Genomic DNA, 20,419 nt, shown 5'->3' on the forward strand with positions numbered 1-20,419 from the left:
GGAGTGGTGGTTGTTTTAGAGAAATTAACACTGAAAGAGCGATTAGATAGGTAGGATGAGAACCAGGATAGGACAGTGTCTTGAAGACCTAGGGATTGTAGCGTCTGTATTATGAGAGAGTGGTCAACAGTTTGAAATGCAGCAACGAGATCCAGGAGAATTAGAAGAGAGTAATCACCTTTAGTTTTAGCTGTGATCAGATCATTGACAAGTTGAACCTTGGTGACCGCAGTCTCTGTGGAGTGTTGAAAGTGAAAGCCTGATTGAAGAGGATCCAATAGGTTGTCTGCAGAAAGGAAATGTGTGAGGCGTGTGTAGGCAATTCTCTCAAGAAGAGCTGAGAGATGGGGTGGTAATTTGAGAGAGAGTTTGGGTCAGAATTTAGTTTTTTTTAGAACAGGAGTAATCACTGCATGCTTGAATAGTGATGGAAAGATACCAGTATAGAGAAATAGATTACAGATTTTAGTTAGAGGTAAAATGAGCACACGAGACAGGGACCTACCAATTTGTGAGGGTATGGGATCAAGAGGACAGGAGGTAGAGTAGGAAGATAAGAAGAAAGAAGAAGCTTCCTCTTCATTTGTGGGGTCAAATGAAGATAGGGTGTCAGAGGATGCTGGAAAGGAATTGAGCTGATTGCTAGTCGAGGGAGATGATACAATTTCAAGTCTGATTTTATCAATCTTGTCCTTGAAATAGGAGTCAAGGTCCTGGGCACTGATGGTAGTTGGAGGGTTTGGGGTGGGTGGATTGAAAAGAGATTTAAATGTGTTAAAAAGGCGTTTGGGGTTAGAAGCCGGAGCATAGATGAGAGATTAGAAGTATGCTTGTTTATCAGTGTCCAGAGCACTTCAATAGGAGTGGTAGATAGCAGTATATGTGCTGAAATCATTAGAGGTACACAATTTACGCCAGTAACGTTCAGCTTTACGAGAAAGTGTTTTGTAGATTTCGTGTTACTTTAGTGTGCTACGGTTGACCATGAAGTCTATATGGAGTATGAAGAGTCACTGGAGCCACTTGATCCAGGGCAGTTGCTAGGGTTTGGTGAAAAGGAAGAACTGCCATATCAGGGGAGGAAAATGTAGAAATTGGGGAGAGAAGGTGTTGGAGAGAGATGGAAAACTGTTGAAAATCAATAGAGTTAATATTCCTGCAGGTATGAGGTGGCTTGGAAGAGTTTGACAGCAAGGAGTTTAAAGAGCTGCGAGTGAGTGAGTAGCTAATTAGGTGATGATCCAAGAGAAAACAAGATTAAGACAGTGGCCATCCTGATGAGTAGCAGCTTCAATCCACTGGGAGAGGTCAAGTGAGGAGGTTAGAGAGAGAAGGTTTGAAGCAGCATTGGAACGTGGATTAGCAATATGATCCCTGAGAACAGGCTGACCAATAACTTGATAACGCCTCTTTTTAAGGTCACGCCACAGAATATTGAAAATGCTGTTAACAAACTTAGAGAGAGAGCAAACCAAGTATCTGTCTGTCCAGTCAAGAAGAAGAATCACTGGGGAACAATACGAGGCATTGTTCAGTTTGGAAGAGGTATTGTGTTTTATTTTTTAACTTTACAAAATAATATATATTCATACTTTATTAAAGTACATATTTTCCATGAAAAAGATAAAAAAATAGTCTTAACTGATGAATCTTGATAGAAGTTGCTGTTAATTGTAGCTTATTTTTTTATTTTTTAAAGTCTACCTGTCACCTATACACACTGCAAGCCGACATGTTATTCATGAAAATGTTGCCTTTCCAATCACTGTTCTCTCTTTGCTTCATTGATGTCACTGAATTGATTGGCTACATTCTCATGAAAATTAGTTTAGCCCACAAAATGACTGCTTCCAATATATAGATATCAGATGCTCAGATGTGTAGTTTTATTTCTTCTTATATAGTTTCTGTTTAACTGATACTCTACCTGCGTTTTCCCTTTGGCAGAAATCCTGTAAAACTATAAATCTAGATTTACCACCCTAAATACCCTTTGATGCAGTTTCAGTTTTGAGAGTTCAGTGTGAAAATATTTCCACAAATAAAGTTAATGAAATTAATTTGAATTTTGTTACAGGTAAAATGTTGAGGGGATTTCTGCCAGTGTATCCGAAGACTCTCTGGATTGATGTCAAAACATTTTGTAACGGACTCCCCTTTCATATAGTTTTTGATGAAGAGGTAAGAGACGATCCTCTTTATCAGGGAACATTAAAAATTAGGTCTGCTCTCTTGTACTACTAGGTCCCTTCCATATAAATGAAATCAAATTAGGTGGTAGACAGGCCCGGCGCTCCCATTAGGCAAGGTTAGGCACTTGCCTAGGGCGCCGGGCTCTGGAGGGCGCCTGGAGGGCGCCACAGAATTCTAAAAGACTTTAAAACTGTGCGGCGACCGCTGACCATACCTGTCACGGCCGCCGCACAGCATTCAGATGCACGGGGAGGGGGGAAGAGGCTATTTTGTCACCACGGCCGCCTCTCTGCTCCGTCTCCTCCCCTCCACTTACTAGTGTCAGTGAGTGGAGGGGAGGAGATGGAGCAGAGAGGCGCTTTTTTAAAAATGCCTAGGGCGCCGTGGACCCTAGCACCGGCCCTGGTGGTAGAATATGTTAAAGCCACTTCTTATTTTACATATGTCGCATACATGTACATGATTCCAGCTTGCTCTATATTGCAGGCTCTGGGCTATAATTTAGAAAATTGTGCAAATTTGCATCTGGACAAACCATGCTGTGATGCAGGGGGTGCAATTGCAGTTTTATTTGCATTCAGGAACCTATGACCCTAGCACAATAGCATAATAAAATACAGCTGTAATTTATCATGTTGGTGCTGCTCTACTGTAGGAGCTCTTGCGAAGGCACCCCTCCTTCACTGGGAGCCTAGCGCTGCCGGCGAATGGAGGAATCGTTCCTTGGGGCCGGAGAGGCTTCAGCTGGATCCCATTATAGAAGACAGGGGTTTCCGCTGTTTGATGAATAGTGCTGGTGTCGCTATAGAGTCTAAGGGGCCAGCGGTAAGCTCCGTTAATGGTGTTAAGGCCGGCATTTTAACTCTTCATCTCTTAATAAATTAGACCCCCTAGAGTTGATCTAGGATGTGCACCTCTCCCAAATCAATACGCACATTTTAAATTTGCCCCACCCTGCAGTGTACTTTGATTTTGCACCTTCTAGCTGGATATACTTCTAACTTTAAATAAGGCGCTATTGCTGGACTATTGTAATAAAAAATAAGCAATATCATCTGAAGATCTGAATCTTGGTGACCATCTCTATGGGCATTTAGCATGACTATGTTTTATGAAACATAATGACAGCCCCATTTCATAGTTAAAGGAGCTATAAAGTAGACAAATCTGATGCTACCAAATAAATTCTGACTTTTTGCTATTACCCTTTTCAGCTGAGAGTGAAGCAGGCTGGTGTGAGCATACAGAGGATTGTTCCAGGTCTGCAGACAATGGGCATTAGACTGGATCAGTATTTTAGCACAGTGCACCCTGAGGTCACACTGACTATTTCCAATGTGAGAAAATTCATCAACAGTCAGTTTGTGTTTAGGACAAAGAGGGAGATGATGCCGGAGTCTTGGAAACAGCGCCCAATGCTTGAATTGAGAGGTATGTTTTTTCTTGGTAATTGTTTGCCAAACACATAGCTGTATGCTAGTTGGTATTCAAAGTCTACATGATTTATACTAGCTAAGTAACTAACTTTTAAGCTATCTCATGAGCAATACCCTCACCTCCAGGGCCAGTGGAAGGGTAGCAGGTGCTCTAGGTGCCCAACGACTCTGACTCTCCCCCTCGGAATGCCTCCTATCTTATTTAGGTGCTGCATCCGCTCCTCCCTACCGTTTCTTACCTGTGTGGAGCAAGTATGGAGAGGGACGACAAGCTGGAGAGGAAGATGTCAGTCTCAGTGTTGTTGTTGGCTGCTTCTTCATTTCAGTGATTGAATATATTCCTGTGCTGTTATAATCGCAATACTGTAAGTGTCGGCACTTACTTTATGCTGACAGGTTGACAATGTGTACGACATGCACAATGTCGCCAATCAGAATGACGACATTAAAAGACCAATGATGGTGGGTCCATTGGGTGTATCCCGGACCCGAAGGCATTGATCTTTTAATGTCAGCAGTCTGATTGGCGACATTGTACTCATTGTCAGCCTGTCAGCATTTTTATGTTGTCATGTTGTAAGTGCCAAAATTTACAGTGCCGCAAGTCAAGATTTTTGTAACAAGTTTGCACTGTAGAAATGCAGCTTTGCCATCAGGATAGATTAACTTTTTTTGAAAGGGTAATCAGGCTACCAAAGGAGGTTGTGATGGATGTTTCACTAATAGGATGTAAAAATGGATTGGGAGCCATTTGTAAGTAATATATGTAGCCCATATTGGTAATGTTGATTGGTTGTTATAAGGAAATAATCTGAAACAAACCAATATTTGAAGACTAAATTTGACAGACCTGTGTCTTTTTTTTAAACTGAAAACACTGGGCACAATATAAGATATTGGTTTTATTAATATACCACCATTCAGAATTTTCTTTCTGATTTATTGTCTAATACAAATGGTGCAGTAAATAATTATGTTTTTATCTTCAGGTCAGATGATATGGATGGAATCTCTGAAATCCATGTTATATTTGTGCTCTCCTCTGTTGCGGAACTTGCATGAGCTGGAGGAGAGGCAGATGCACATCTCGGATATAGCTCCTCATGATGTCACCCGGGACCTCATCTTGCTCAACCAGCAGAGATTGGCTGAGATGGAGCTATCTAATCAGCTTGAAAGAAAGAAGGAAGAACTTAGAATATTGTCCAAGCACTTAGAGGAAGAGAAAAAAAAGACTGAAGCTCTTCTCTATGCTATGCTCCCAAAGCATGTGGCCAACCAGCTGAAGGAGGGCAAAAGAGTAGAAGCAGGTAAATATATCCGTTATTATATAGATAAGGTATTCCAAAAGGCTCCCATGTTTATATCCAACATATTTAATTAGCCAACATATGACTGTCATCCACATTACATACAATAAATTCTTCAAAGATAAGGTAGAGATCAAGATAAACAGGTTTATTTACTAAAAGGGGGATAAGGCTGAAAACAAGCATATCACACTGATATAAAACGGTTTACTAATCAGGCTACCAAAGGTGGGCGTAAAAATGGATTGGAAGCCTTTTTGTAAGTAATATAGCCCAAATTGATAATATTGGTTGGTTGTTATAGGGAAATAATCTGAAACAAACCAATATTCAAAAGCTGCACTTGACGGACCTGTATCACAGAAGCCTGGTGACAACGTCCGGCCTGGTGACAACGTCCGGCCTGGTGACGCCGGGCGGCCTGGTGATACTGGCCGGCAGTGGTAAAAGTAATATTCACCAGCCATTCCCGGATGCATCTGTGAATGCAGTGAGCCCTGACTGTCAATAAGGGAAATAAATACACTTACTAGAAGTAATGTTATGGATTGTATCAGAGAGAGGGTAAATTACTAATAATTACCGGCATCAGTGTAAGGGGTCAACTGGTCAGTCACAGAAGTTCATTCAAAACCCCCCCCCCCTCCAAGCGCCTTCTGGCGTGTGTGTTTTAGGTACATAACTTGGAGACTCCTGTATAGGAGGGGTCAGAAATTCGCAAATAGATGTAAAATAAGGCGGTGATTCGAAATATGGTTACCAGGAACTCAAGAACGGAAGATAAACAGTCCTGTCTCAGTACTCAGACTTATATATCCTCTGCTATGCCATCCTGAGATGGCGATAGTGTAAGGAGAATTGTGGCGGTGGTACATGTACCATCACAATCCTTATTATCTTCCTCATGCTTTGCTTAAAGAAAGCTATTGCCAGAGATTGAGTTTATAGATATACACAAATGTAAGATGCTGAGATTTATTTAAAAAAATGAAATATTCAGATATATAGTGAAGAGCACCATAAATCAAAATAATAATGTATCCGTGCATGCACTGCGTTTTGAAGATCACTCCACAGACTTTCAAAAATATTGAAGGTTAGGGATTGTGACGCCTGTTCTGTTGTCCATTGTTGGGCTAGTTGTGCTGCTGGTATCATCATTGTGTACCAACAACGATATACCTCCTAAGAACCATATCTGGTCCTTATGCTGGCCCCCCCTTTCCATCTCTACTGGTGTACGGGGCCACAGGTCTAAGATACATGCAGATCTATATGGGAGGCATTTAGCAATACATGTACAGTATGCCACAAAATGAACCAAATCTAACTGAGGCCATCCTTATCAGCTTATCTTGATGCTGCCACATCTTTACACAGTATTTTAAGTTGCACATTACTTAAAAGGCCACAATTTTTGCTGCTACAAAATGTGTCTACTCTAAATCAAGCCCTGTGTGTGCAGCTCTGGGTAAAATTGTATGCACCATATAAAAGTAATCAATTTGTGATATTTTGCAGGTGAATTCAAGGAGTGTACAATATTATTTAGTGATGTGGTAACATTTACCAACATCTGTGCTCAATGTGAACCCATCCAGATCGTCTCCATGTTAAATTCAATGTATCTCCGCTTTGACAGATTAACAACCGTGCATGATGTCTATAAGGTAATTATTTACACTCAATATTTATACAGTGACTTTGTGTCTTCAATTTGTAGAATTTTAAGAGGGTTTTCAAATGTGTTTTACAAAATAATGTGTAACCACATTTGTATTCTGGGCAGGTTACCGCATGAACTCTCCTTGCAATTAGTTGTTGAAAAATCATTTTTGATAGAAACCATATCCTTCTTGTAACATAGTCTCCATAAAGGAAAAAAAAGGAAGCGCCATCTGTATTGCCACATACAGAGTAAGCTCGGTAAGCACAGCAGGATGGCACTGTGCTTACTTAGTATGCAGGGAATGCCAACACTACTCTTGGATTTAGGATATCAATGCACTCTTCACTACTGTAACACTCTAGCACAACAGTAGCCACACCAAACATATAATTACAGTCATGGTCAAAAGTTTTGAGAATAACACAAATATTATTTTTCACAAAGTCTGCTGCCTCAGTTTTTATGATGGCAATTTGCATCTACTCCAGAATGTCATGAAGAGTGATCAGATGAATTGCAATTCATTTCAAAGTTCCTCTTTGCCATGACAATGAACTTTATCCCAACAATAACATTTCCACTGCATTTCAGACTGCCACAAAAGGACCAGCTGACATCAGGTCAGTGATTCTCTTGTTAACACAGGTGAGATTGTTGATGAGGACAAGGCTGGAGATCACTCTGTCATGCTGATTGAGTTAGAATAACAGACTGGAAGCTTTAAAAGCAGGGTGGTGCTTGAAATAATTGTTTTTCCTCTGTTAACCATGGTTATCTGAAAGGAAACACATGCAGTCATCATTGCTTTGCCCAAAAAGGGCTTCACAGGCAAGGATATTGCTGCTAGTAAGATTGCACCTAAACCAACCATTTATCAGATCATCAAGAACTTCAAGGAGAGAGGTTCAATAGTTGTGAAGAAGGCTTCAGAGTGCCCAAGAACATCAAGCAAGCACCAGGACTGTCTCCTAAAGTTGATTCAGCTGTGGGATTGGGGCACCACCAGTGCAGAGCTTGCTTAGGAATGGTAGCAGGCAGGTGTGAGTGCACAGTGAGGTGAAGACTTTTGGAGGATGGCCTGGTGTCAAGAAGACCAGCAATAAAAAAACACTTCTCTACAGGAAAAACAACAGGGACAGACTGATATTCTGCAAAAGGTACAGGGATTGGGCTGCTGAGGACTGGGGTAAAGTCATTTTCTCTGATGAATCCCCCAGATTGTTTGGAGCATTTGGAAAAACGCTTGTCCAGAGAATCGCTATCTGTGTAAAGCATCCTGAGACCATTCATATGTGCGATTGTTCTCAGCCAAGGGAGTGGGCTCACTCACAATTTTGCCTAAGAACACAACCATGAATAAAGAATGATACCAAAACATCCTCCAAGAGCAACTTCTCCCAACCATCCAAGAACAGTTTGGTGGCGAACAATGCCTTTTCCAGCATGATGGAGCACCTTGCCATAAGGCAAAAGGGATAACTAAGTCACTCGGGATCAAAACATCTAAATTTTGGGTCCATGGCCAGGAAACTCCCCAGACCTTAATCCCATTGAGAATTTGTTGTCAATCCTTAATAGGCGGGTGGACAAACAAAAACCCACAGATTCTGACAAACTCAATGCACTGATTAGGCAAGAATGGGCGGCCATCAGTCAGTATGTGGCCCAGAAGTTGATTGACAGCATGCCAGGACGAATTGCAGAGATCTTAAAAAAGAAGGGTCAACACTGCAAATATTGTCTCTCTGCATAAACTTAATGTACAGTAATTGGTAATTAAAACCTTTGACACTTATGAAATGCTTGTAATTTTACTTCAGTATACCATAGCAACATCTGACAAAAAGGTCTAAAAACACTGAGGCAGGAAACGTTGTGAAAACCAATACTTGTGTCATTCTCAAAACTTTTCGCCATGACTGTATATGTGATAAAATTATATTTTAACAATATGTATATAATTCCTCTAATGTATGCGCAGGTGTATCTCCTAACTTTAGGAGGGATAGTGCCAAGTTGAGCGCTAGTTCTTGATATCTCGATCAAGACAGCTTTGTCCAGTGGCAGCAGTGTGCACAGCAGTGAAGCTCATTGAAAGGGAGGGGAGGACAGAGCGGGGCAGTCTAGCGCTACAAAAGCACTAGACAACCTCCAGGGTTGGGGACACGCCCCCATCATGTTGTAGCTACATCCCCTGCTCCGAGGCCGCATACCCAAAGCAGAGCAAACACCACAATCACTTTAGTCGCCTTCCCTAAACAGCAATAGCTCAAGGCTGATATATTTCACTAAAATCTCTGGTGGTAGAGCTATTCTCAGTGATTCTAAAAATTCTGCTGAATATCTGGACCAAAACCACCCATGATATTTTGTTATTTTGTATATGGGGAACTGCTTTAATTAATCAGAAAATTGTTCAGAAGTTGCTCATATACCACTGCCATATATATAAATCACTAATCAATAATTAAACTGTGCTGTTATCACAATGTTACAACAGGTTCTTTGCATCTTTTATTTACCTATAGATCAAGCTTTAATATAGGGACAAATAAGATGATCTTCAATCCTAACAGAGCTCTGATTTTGCCTCTCTCAATTCGAAAAATCTAAGAAACCGTAATACAATGCAAAGTGTACCAATACAAACATAAAGAAAATATTAATGGTTTAACTGCTCTTTAAACACAATGTCATATACTGTACATTTGGGATATTGTTGCAATTGCAAAATGTAAAATAATGCATGTGGGACCCAAAAATCCAAAAGCAAAATATAGAATGAATGGTGATGTACTGACAACAACAACAACAACAGAGGAAAGGGACCTTGGAGTTTTAGTTTCAAAATATATGACAGTAAGCAAGCTGTGTAGTCAAGCAGTGAGAAAAGCCAGTCAAGTACTTGGATGTATAGGAAGAAGCATTGATAGTAGAAGTGGAAGGTTATATTACCACTTTATACGTTGCTGGTAGAACCTCACCTTGAGCACTGTGTACAGTTCTGGAACCCTTTCTCCAAAAACAAATTAGTCAAATACAAAAAAAAAATTCATAGTAGGGTTGCTACAATTGTGCATGAGCTGCATTTAAAGACTTCTCAGGAAAGACTTCAAGGGGTATAATTACTAAACTGCCGGTTTGAAAAAGTTGAGATGTTGCCTATAGCAACCAATCAGATTCTAGTTTTCATTTATTTAGTATATTCTACAAAATGGCATCTAGAATCTGATTGGTTGCTATAGGCAACATCTCCACTTTTTTAAACCCGCAGTTTAGTAAATATACCCCCAAGAGCTAGCCATGTAACCCTTAGAGGAGAGAAGGGATAGAGGTGATGTGATAGAAACATTCAAATATAGCAAAAGTATTATTAGAGTTCAGGAAGTCGGTATTAAAAAATAAGAGTTCATAGGGGACACAATAAAAGGGGACACAATAAAAGGGGACACAATTAGATCAGAGGGAGGAAGACTGACGAGTAACTCGAGGAAAGTCTTTATCACAGAGAGTGAGGTAGAACCATGGAATAGGAGTCTCCCAGAAGTTGTGGTAGGCAAAAAATCCAAGAATTCATGGAGCAAATTTATCGCTATTGTTAATACTTAGAGAAGAAAGCAACCACCCCATACACAGACACACACAAAAGGGCAGACTAAATGGACCTATAGGTTCTTTTCTGCAGTCAAATTCTATTCCATGGGGGTCACTAATTTGTTAATTACCCTCTCTTACAGTCATTTTTTAGTTATGGAAATAGGTTTAATATAAATCAGTATAATATATTTTGAAAAATATATAATACAAGACATAATATGCTCTGTTTGATTGTAAAATTAAATGACTTCATTTGTTCGATGCAGAATCTCACTCACCTTTCCTGGTAGTGCCCAGAATCACCATATCAGCTGTAAACTGTTTCAGTACCACTGCTTTTAGTTTTTATCGCTCTCTTATATAACCACTTGTTATTTTAAAGGTGGAAACTATTGGAGATGCCTACATGGTAGTGGGCGGTGTGCCGGTGCCCGTTTCTAGTCACGCTGAAAGAGTTGCAAATTTTGCATTAGGAATGGTACTTACAGCAAGAGAAGTGAAGAATCCAGTAACTGGAAATCCTATCCAGGTAAGTAACTGGCTTCTGGCTCAATCTAACCACACGAATGCTAACTGACCTACTGCCGGGAGTCATGTGGCTTAGCCCAAAATAAGACTTGTTGATAGTGTTTCAAAGGAATTTACTAAGAATCTCTTTAGTACTTTATGGGGGGTATTCAATTGACCGCAATTTTTTTTAAGACCGCATTAAGTCATTTTAACGCTGTTTATCATTTTCGAGTGGAATGAAAGGCCATCTAGTGTGTAAATCACCACTATAATTTTAGTAAACCCTATAAGCATTGTAGGAATATATGAAGTTCTTATCAAAGCAAACGGACACGGGTCTAATTTACTGTAGGTTTAATTTATGAATTACCCATTTCTTATTCCATCATTAATGGATTAAAATGATTTGTAAAAGTTCTCCTCAAAACAAACTGTTTTACCTCCAGTGATCATCATTCACCGATTTAGGGAACAGTGGGATTACCATTGGCTCTCAGGAAGTTCTCTATCTAAATGCAGCCTCTATGCTAAATATCAATAAAACTCTGTACTTCACTGTTTATTGCAATTAATGGTAAGATAAATCAATTTGTAGGAATAAGTCACTAGCAAATGAAAGCTTTCATTCATTTTTCAATTATACATTGAACTGGTTATTTTTTTCAGAAGTGCAATGTGAATACAGACTCGCGTACATCCATTAGTAAACCTCTAAACCTCTGTACATGGTAATTTATCTATCAATTAACTCTCTAGAAATGTAATGCAGTAAGATGACAATAACGCACACATGCACACACATATACTAACATAAATTTATATACATATATATATATAATAACTGCCATAATAAATACATACATGTATAATTAAAAGTTACACAAAAAATATACATATGTATGATGATCTGATTTGTTCTGATGAAGAACACTATAACACCTTGTCCAAATAACCAGTATAAAAAATATATTATATTCATTAAGTTGAAATGTGACACCTAAAGCTACACCATCTGCATAATCAATCTAAACTGGTTCATTAAGTCCACATGAGTATAGGGCCCCCAATTTGTAGTTACAAAAGGCCTTCCTTATGCACAATCGCCTGAAACTTTCTCTCCCCTGTGTGTGGCTGTCACATATTATATACCTATCAAATGAAGGGAATCTATCCTGCTCTTTTGACATTAAGCAAAATGTCTTGGAACTCTACGGTTTGGAATACATTTTAGAATATTACGTTGGTGCAGCCTACATAATGTATATAATTTTCTTTTTGCAGCAATTTAACTTTATTCAAACATTAATAGATCTGATGAATACCTCCTTTCTTGGAAGGCAATATATGAAATCTGGGACCATTCTAAAAAATCTTTTCCAGATGTTTCGTTACTTTAGTTAATTCTTCGAAAGGTCAGAAAGAAACATGTGTAAGATTACAAACTCAAACATAATAACATGAAGAGTAGAATGAACCAATCATGAGGGGGTAAGGTAGGTTTGAGGTAAAGGGATGGTAGATAAAAAAGGGGGTGTACAAGAGTAGTAGGGAGGAAGTTCGGAATGTGCCTGATAATGTTGAATTTAGGAGAGAGTAATCTACTTTATGGAAGGGGGGAGGAAGATATGTGTGTAGAGCCTTCATACCACACATAATTTGAACAGAATGGATAGAAGAGAGGGAGTGCTGAGATCTGCTTTCTGCAAAGAGCTAGGGGGCTCATACATTATATGTTCAGGAGATCATGGATTTTGTCCAAGTAAGGGGTTATTGTGGGACATGATCACCAAATTTGTAAAAGAGTGCCCCTTAGGCCACAACCCCTCAAACAGGTGAGGTAGAAGGAAACCATTTATTAATTCTCATTGCGGTATAGTATATCTGTAGTATAATTTATGAGAGGTTTCCTTAATCATTGTTGAGATGTAGCTTTTAGCGGTTCCCACTCATGTACTCCCAAGCCTCCTCATCTGGTGTGGGGCCAAGTTCCGTCTCCCACTTTGCTTCTTGATGATTCCACGCAGGTAGGATGGCATCACTAAGAGTCCCATAAATTTGGGCATCATTCCCTTAAATGTAAGGTGATGCATTCAGAGGGGGAGAGAGGACAAAGAGTTTGAGACATAGGTAGGGAGCGTCAAAAATTCTGTATCTGGAGGTATTCAAACAGGTTTAATGTGCAGGACTGTGACTCTTGCTGAGGGTCAGTAAGGGGGAGCCGAGAAGACGATCAAACTTGACTATCTAGAGGAAGTAAAAGTCATAACAAGGTTTCCGTAGGTGAACCTGTGGAAGGATCATTAACGTTGCCATTTTTAAAAATATCAAAGGGAAATTTAAATTCAGCATGGAGCCATCTGGTAGACCTGGTCATGGTGGTCCCCTGTGGAAATGCTGGTTTATACCAACTAGAAGTTATGGGGAGATAGGGGAGGTAATTATCAATTTCACTGACTAGTAGTCTCAAAGTATAGTTAAAAATTTATAATGTTGGAAGCAGTTAGGAAAATTTGTGATCTATGCTTTCTGTGTAAACCCCATAGGGAGGTCAGGCCAATCGAGAATCAATGTCAGGCCAAGAGGATGTATATGATACAGCTACTTGGGAAAAGTTTCAAGCCAGATAATATTGGTTAATGTCGAAGAGTCCCCTACCTCTTAATTAGGATATTAGCCAAGAGTCTCTGAGGTTCCAGATAAAATGAATAAGGACTTTCTGGGCATTGTTTAGAAAGGAGGGGCAGCCGCCACTGGGAAGGTCTGGAAAAGATAGAGCCACTAGGTGTAATATTATTTTTTATCACTATGACCCTACCTAGCCATGAGATTATAAGATGGCCCCAATTAGCCAGATCATTCCGATCAGCCTGACAATAGCAGGGAAAAGTTGCCTTGGAATAGTAGGTCATTGTGTGACAATACTTTTTTAGGGCAGGAATTTAACCTTCATTTTTGATTTAAGGGAATCAATGTCTCGAGGGTGGACCTGAAGAAGCATGGCCACCAATTTTGAAATGTTTATAGCAAAATAGATCACTGTACCTCTGCATAAGTTTGTAGAGGTTGGGCTGGGAGTTTCTTAGCTGGGACAGTGAGAGTAGGATGTCATCTGCAAATCTGGAGTTGATATCCCTGACCTGTACCTCCTGGATGTTACGATTGGCCCACTGGAGTGTAGTGTATCAGATGCAGGAGAAAATGGTTTACTCTATTGGCCAGGATTTTAGCATATATTTTAATATAACTATTATGTAGCTGATACAAGTAAGTGGATCTTTGCCCTCTTTATCCCATCTTGAAAGAGTCACCTTTCAAATTATTGTTAAATTGGAAATGTGGGTGGGGACCAGCAAGTCCGAAAACTTCTTATGATATGCATCAGTGAACCCATCAAAGCCATGGGAGTTGCCATTCTTTAGATATTTTATGGTGTCCTCTGTTTCCTCCACCAAAATCTACCCGCTTATGGAATCGATTGGAGAAGTCTGGGCAGCTGGTCTGCCATTAGGAAAGTATTGATTATAAAATATGTGGATTGTCGGAAGGGGAGGGAGGAGCTAAGAGCTAGTGGGCAGGTTTTATAGGTTATTATAGTAGTTTTGAAATTCAGATAGGATGTTGGAGGAGTTATGTATTAATTTAATTTTTTTCTAGTTACTATATTTTTATGAGTCATCAATGATCTTAATCTTGATCACAGAATTCTATCAGTAGGGTGTATTTTTAACCTAGGTTTATAGTGCTGACTATCATAATGCAAATAATTCTTAGTATTCACAGGTTCCTGTTGATAAATTATTGCAAGCAGAAAGATGGGGTGACATCCAGATTGCTAATAGAGTAAGAGTGAAATTCTTCATTAAATAGGAGATTTAAACGTGTGGTAAAATTATTAATAGATGTGATATCTCCCTTCTAAAAAAAATTGTTTGAGTTATTGGTCAGTAACAGTTGTCAGCCTCATAAATTGGTCTCATACAGTATTTCGTGGTTCAGAGAGACAGTTGAGTGAAACCCTGAGCCAAGTCAGATTGGTTTGTATTGCTTTACTAATATCTACAGAAGTTCAAGCATGGAGATGCTGATTGACAAGAATCCAAAGCATGCAAGAGTTATTTAGCAAACATGTAATACCAATATAGCTTTAAAACCCTTAAAGTGGCATTTAATTGGTTTCCTGAGATGTTTTGTAATTAACTGAAGGTATGTAGTGTGTGGCCCGATATTGTATTAGTGTGTACACTTCAACGATGAGCGATTATTGTTCAAAAGCACATCGTATGTTTTCATTTGATTTTTAAACCGGACTAAAAATGTCGTTCAGTGATGGAACGATGTTGTTCCAATTCTGCAGTGTGTGTGTGTGTGTGTGTGTGTGTGTGTGTGTTCGTTCGTTCGTTCGTTCGTTCACGACCGGCAGTGTCCATAGATCTTTATGGAATGTTTAGAGTTACGATATTTTCAGCTAATGGTTATGACAGGTGAAGAGCACAGATCTGGAGGTAAATCGTGTAAAACATGTATAGTGTTTATCGACATGCTGATCGGGACTTTTTTTTTAATTGTTGGTATAATCGTTAAGGATATCACATTGGAATAAATTTTGTATAGTGTGTACCCAGCCTTATTGTATTATGGTTCTAGAAATTTAATAAGGCCATTACTAACCTTGTTCCTAAAGAGCGAAATTTACAAATGTTCCTAATGCTGTCATGTTCCCTGAATAGTGGGCAGACAACTCTATTACACGACTGGCCTGATCGCCTTCAAGTCAACTTTCAGAAGACTGCAGTTCACAGACAGTCACATACAATGCATTACATGTCCATGCAAATTATATGAAAAATCTGCTAATATTAAAGCTGGGGCTTCTTGTTTCTTATATTAATAACGTACAGAGGGAACATGTTTAGATTAGACTAATGGGCAGTTAAACAAGTGCTTGATTTTGCCATTTATCACATTAACCACAAAACATTATCGTTTGTGGCACAACAGAGTAGACGAGAGTATAGTGTTGTGTCCTTCTCACTTCTCGGCACGTGTCTGAGTAATGGATAAGGAAAGCAACAGAATTTACTACTTACCCACCACTGTAAATTTTGTTCAGATATTTATATGTATATATTTCTAACCTAGGGCCATGTGGAGAGATCTGTGCATGCAAAGGGAAATTCTTTTTAATGGATTTCTAGTGGATTACATTGAGAAACACACTACTGTCTATTTTAGCACAAGATAAAATCCTGCATACTAATTGAGGAACTGACGTGTGCAGCTGTTCCTACTACTTTCTTGCCTGAGTAAAATCCATCAAATGCTGTTGTCGCAATTTAATGAAAATCCCTTGGCGCAGGTAGGGACAGAAAAAAAATATTCACAATAGCGTGTAACAATCTTTATACTTTGGAAGTTCAGGTTAATGAAATCTTGCTCACCTGTAAATCATACTTGCCTACTTTTAGGCACTGAAGTCCGGGAGATCCCGGACAGGGGGTGTGACTAGAGGGTGGGGTGAATCACATAATTTTGGCCCCACCCCCCGCGTCGGAAATGATGTTTTGATGCGGGGGTTTCTGTAAAGATGTTCTTGTACTTCAGAATGCCACTGAGAATGTCCAACTGTCTCGCTGACTTCCTTAATTTTAAATTCATCCTCTCCTCCTACAATTCTGCTTTCTACCGTGATAAAGAATCCTTCTTTAAGTCTTTCATTTCCTCCAAATCCACCAAAACCCAGCACCTCTTCACCAAATTTGCCAACTGCTTCATATCTAAAATAGGATCCATCAGCCTGGATATCTCATATATTAAGGCCTTTCCTTGACCCTGTCTAACTAGTTTCTGCCCCCTCCACTCAATTTAATCAGCTTTGACAATTCCCTCCTTGACCCTGTCTAATCTGGTTTCCGGCCCCCTCCATTTAACTTAAACCGCCCTGCCCAAAGTCACCAATGATCTTTTCACAAAATCCAAGTGTCAGACGCCGTACCCGCGCCTCCTCGCTGGCCGGGGATGGACGCCTTCCTTCCCCACTGAAGCGCCTAGTTGCTAGGCAACGGGACACTCCTTCCGTCCGTCAGGGCGCATGCGCGTCCTGTGACCGCCGCACCACTGCCCACCAATGAGGGCTGACTTCCTCCTATTTATTGCTGGCTCTGGCACCATTAGGGTGCCAGAGCAACTAGGTTTCTAGCCTCCAGCACTCCTTATGTATCATAGCCGCCTGATTGATTATCTGTGTACCGACCCGGCTTTCTCTGACCCTGTTTTGACCCTTGGCTTGCTGACTACTCTCTGTCTCCTGATTTGGTACTTCATTTGCCCGCACGGTTCCTAACCCCAGCCTGTACGACCACGATTACTCCTCGCCATCTCGCGGATAGCTTCCTGGGAGGGCTGCGCCATGCACGTCGTTTTCCGCGAAACCCAAACTGCCTTGCGGGGTTCCCTGGTGAAGACCAGCGGCGTGTTAGACTCCGCGCCTCCTGGTGTAGCAGTGCCAATATCCGCAGGTTGCTGCATTCCTACATCGTGACACCAAGTTTCATTTCTCTGTGTTTCTTCTGGACCTCTCTGCAACTATGGACCATCTTCTTCTACTGCACTTCCTTCACTCCCTTGTTATTTTCAACATTGACTACTCTTGGAGCACCTCTTATCTCTCCTGGAGAATTAGGATTGATCACTGACCATTTGTAATTAGCAGCCATTAATACAATAATTTGAAGTAGTATAGATGTTATGAAAATGACTTTTCTCTGGATATTTATTATTGTATTTGTCACAATTTACATGGGTGGAGTTCTAACCACAAGTCAGCCATTGGTCAATTTCTTCTGATTCTTTTTTTGACAGCTGTCTGGCATGGACTTTATATTGTAGCGAAAAGAGTAGATTGTACTCATTTAATTCCATTAGTGTTTTGTGGTTTTGTAGTCATTGTGCTATTTTAGCTACTCATGAATTGTGCTTTTCCAATAGATTGTGCTTACTTATATGCTTGTTATTGTCTTTTGGTTGACAATATATTAGATCTACTAACATCTATTTTATATACAAGTATGCATTTACTATTATACTAATTAGTATTTTTATTGTGATTAATAAATATATTTTATAGTGACTCGTGATAGTTTTATATTATTTTGTATGTAATTATCATCTCTTTCGAACTTCCTGTTCGGGTCGCTCAGGTTCTGTCCTCAGCCTCCTGCTGTTCTCACTCTACACCTCCTCTCTGGGTGAGCTTTTCAGAACCCTCTGTCTACAGTACTACCTCTATCTCGCATATTTCCAACTGGCTCTCCTCTATCTCCTCCTGGATGTCACAATGCTTTCTCAAACTAAATATTGCCAAACCTGAGCTCACTGTCTTCCATACCACATGTGTCGCCCCACCCTACCTCTCCCTCACTGTTAACAACAACACCACAATCTCCTCAGTCCCTCAAGTTCACTGTCTGGACATCACTCTTAACTCATCTATCTCATTCACTAATTTATTGACTAAAAACGATGATAATGCCAATAAATGAAACATTTTGTCAGATTAATGAAGTTGTGCTGATGTAAAGGCAAGTGCCCTTTCTGCAATGTCCTGGTCAGTCCTACAATATCTAAGCATAATGCTGTTCTGATTTTTTCCCGCAGATACGAGTTGGGCTGCATACTGGTCCAGTCTTAGCTGGAGTTGTAGGAGAGAAGATGCCTCGCTATTGTTTGTTTGGGGATACTGTGAACACAGCTTCTCGGATGGAAAGCCATGGTGTTCCTAATAAAATTCACCTCAGTCCATATGTCTACAGGTAAACGTCTACGCGTTCCAGTTGTCTTATTGCGGCCTTGGGAGACGCCATCATACACAGAGGATCGGTGGCATGTTGTGATTTGCAATTATTAAATATTTCACATATTTAATCATACTGTGGGCCAGTTGCAAATTTCTGCAATAACATTTTCTGAGTATACCACAGTTACCTATTAAACCCAAATGTGAATGCAATCATAGACATTTTTGAGGAGATGACCTGTCAAACCTACTCTACTGCCCTGTAAATCACCTTTGCGGTGGTCTCCCTTTGCCGTACTGTCACACATCACATATGGAACATGAATAGTAACTGTTGGGAAACTACAATCAAGGAATGGATTGTACTACATGATGTATCTGGCTGCAGGACCCATCTAGTTGCTATACTGTGGAGGTTATTTGATTAATGAGGGGTGGACAAATAGAGTAGTCTTATTTACGATGATATTTCTACTCTATATGATGCATTTACTGCTTATGGGAAAAGCAACACATTTTAAAAATGCCTAATCTATGGGTGTAATGAGACCATGTAGATTGGTGTAAATGTGGTATACATAGGGTTGAATACAGGAAAGTAACTTGTCCTTAGCAGTACAGATATAAATATATCTAGTACACAACAAATATGAGGCATTGGTTCATATTTTTTTGAAAACATTTAATTTCACAACCCATCAAAGGTCCTTAAGTTTCTGTGCCGGCAAACTTCAGTGATATAAATCCATCTCTACATGGAGTTACTGACATCCACTTCTTGAATGCACTGGGCAGATCAGGGCCTGGGAGGGTAGAATCCACATTTATTCAGCTATAAAATCTCACCGTGACAGTAGCAGATATTTATGTGTTTACATTTTCCAGGTTCATTTTTGTCTCCAAGTTGTAAAATGAAAACACAGGAGAATTGTTTCGTAAAGGAAAAATCTGGCAATTTTGTTATTCTTTCCATTGTTGAAATGTTGTGCCCCACAGACATCCATAAATAATCTGTTCTTGTCTTATCTCTCTTAATATAGATGTCTTAGTGATAAAGAATTTGAAATAACTGCACGGGGAGAAATCGATGTGAAAGGAAAAGGCAAAATGTGTACATACTTCCTGGTGAGAAATGTAATGGCGCCAGAAAATGAGATTTTAGGAAGACCGGGGAAGGAGACAGATTCTGGCCGGGAATCTTCCCAGTCTCTGCATGATGATCTCGGCAAGGGCATTGTGCAAATGACAAGTCCTCCAGGTAAGATCCACAGAGACAGTGATTTAGAGCTTAAATACTGAGCCTATGACTATAATAAATGTCTGCTTTCTCTGCACAGCTACACAGGAGGAATTCATCCAGAACTCATGTCCTCCTATACCAATGCACTATAACGATAGCCCACTCTTCAGTGACAAGGGAAGACACACAGATCTTACAGGTACATATTGTTTTTACATTATGGTGCTAGTGCTTGAAAATAATAAATAAATAAATACACTGTTTGCAGTTAAACAATGAATAAAAACGTAATCTTGGTGGAAATAAAGGAGTTTAATAAAAAGAAAAATGGAAGCACGCACCTTGCACATGATGGATATTTCAAGCAGATCAAGAGGTTGTCAAAGTGTTACCTGTGTGCTTAAAAATTATTTTTGGTTTCTTTTCTGATGCCAATGATAAAAACACATAGTATTAGACAATGATAATATATATAACATTGTATATTACTGAGCTAAATAATGATGATTATCATGATGATATACCTCAAATTACTAAGCAAAGTAGCCAAGACTGCCCAGTGTGCTGCCTGATGTATTATCTGGCTGGAGGATGACCTCACTAATACAGTACAGGGTATATTGCTTCTCTGTCTTGTATCACTGTGACATTCATAACACTCAACAGTTATTA

At 39.7% G+C, this 20,419-nt stretch overlaps 1 protein-coding gene across 1 annotated transcript in view; it reads left to right on the top strand.

Moving 5' to 3' along the window:
- LOC142143792 (guanylate cyclase soluble subunit beta-2-like) overlaps positions 1 to 20,419 on the top strand; it is a 51,734-nt gene that overhangs the window by 25,105 nt on the left and 6,210 nt on the right. The window contains exons 7-15 of the mRNA XM_075201940.1: positions 1,419 to 1,545; positions 2,078 to 2,181; positions 3,408 to 3,624; positions 4,619 to 4,939; positions 6,461 to 6,609; positions 10,588 to 10,734; positions 18,369 to 18,523; positions 19,548 to 19,765; positions 19,845 to 19,946. Coding sequence (XP_075058041.1) covers positions 1,419 to 1,545; positions 2,078 to 2,181; positions 3,408 to 3,624; positions 4,619 to 4,939; positions 6,461 to 6,609; positions 10,588 to 10,734; positions 18,369 to 18,523; positions 19,548 to 19,765; positions 19,845 to 19,946 — 1,540 coding nt within the window. The remainder of the gene's footprint in view (positions 1 to 1,418; positions 1,546 to 2,077; positions 2,182 to 3,407; positions 3,625 to 4,618; positions 4,940 to 6,460; positions 6,610 to 10,587; positions 10,735 to 18,368; positions 18,524 to 19,547; positions 19,766 to 19,844; positions 19,947 to 20,419) is intronic.

This window comes from Mixophyes fleayi, chromosome 3 (genome assembly GCF_038048845.1).
Source record: "Mixophyes fleayi isolate aMixFle1 chromosome 3, aMixFle1.hap1, whole genome shotgun sequence".
In the NCBI taxonomy this organism is placed as follows: domain Eukaryota; kingdom Metazoa; phylum Chordata; class Amphibia; order Anura; family Limnodynastidae; genus Mixophyes; species Mixophyes fleayi.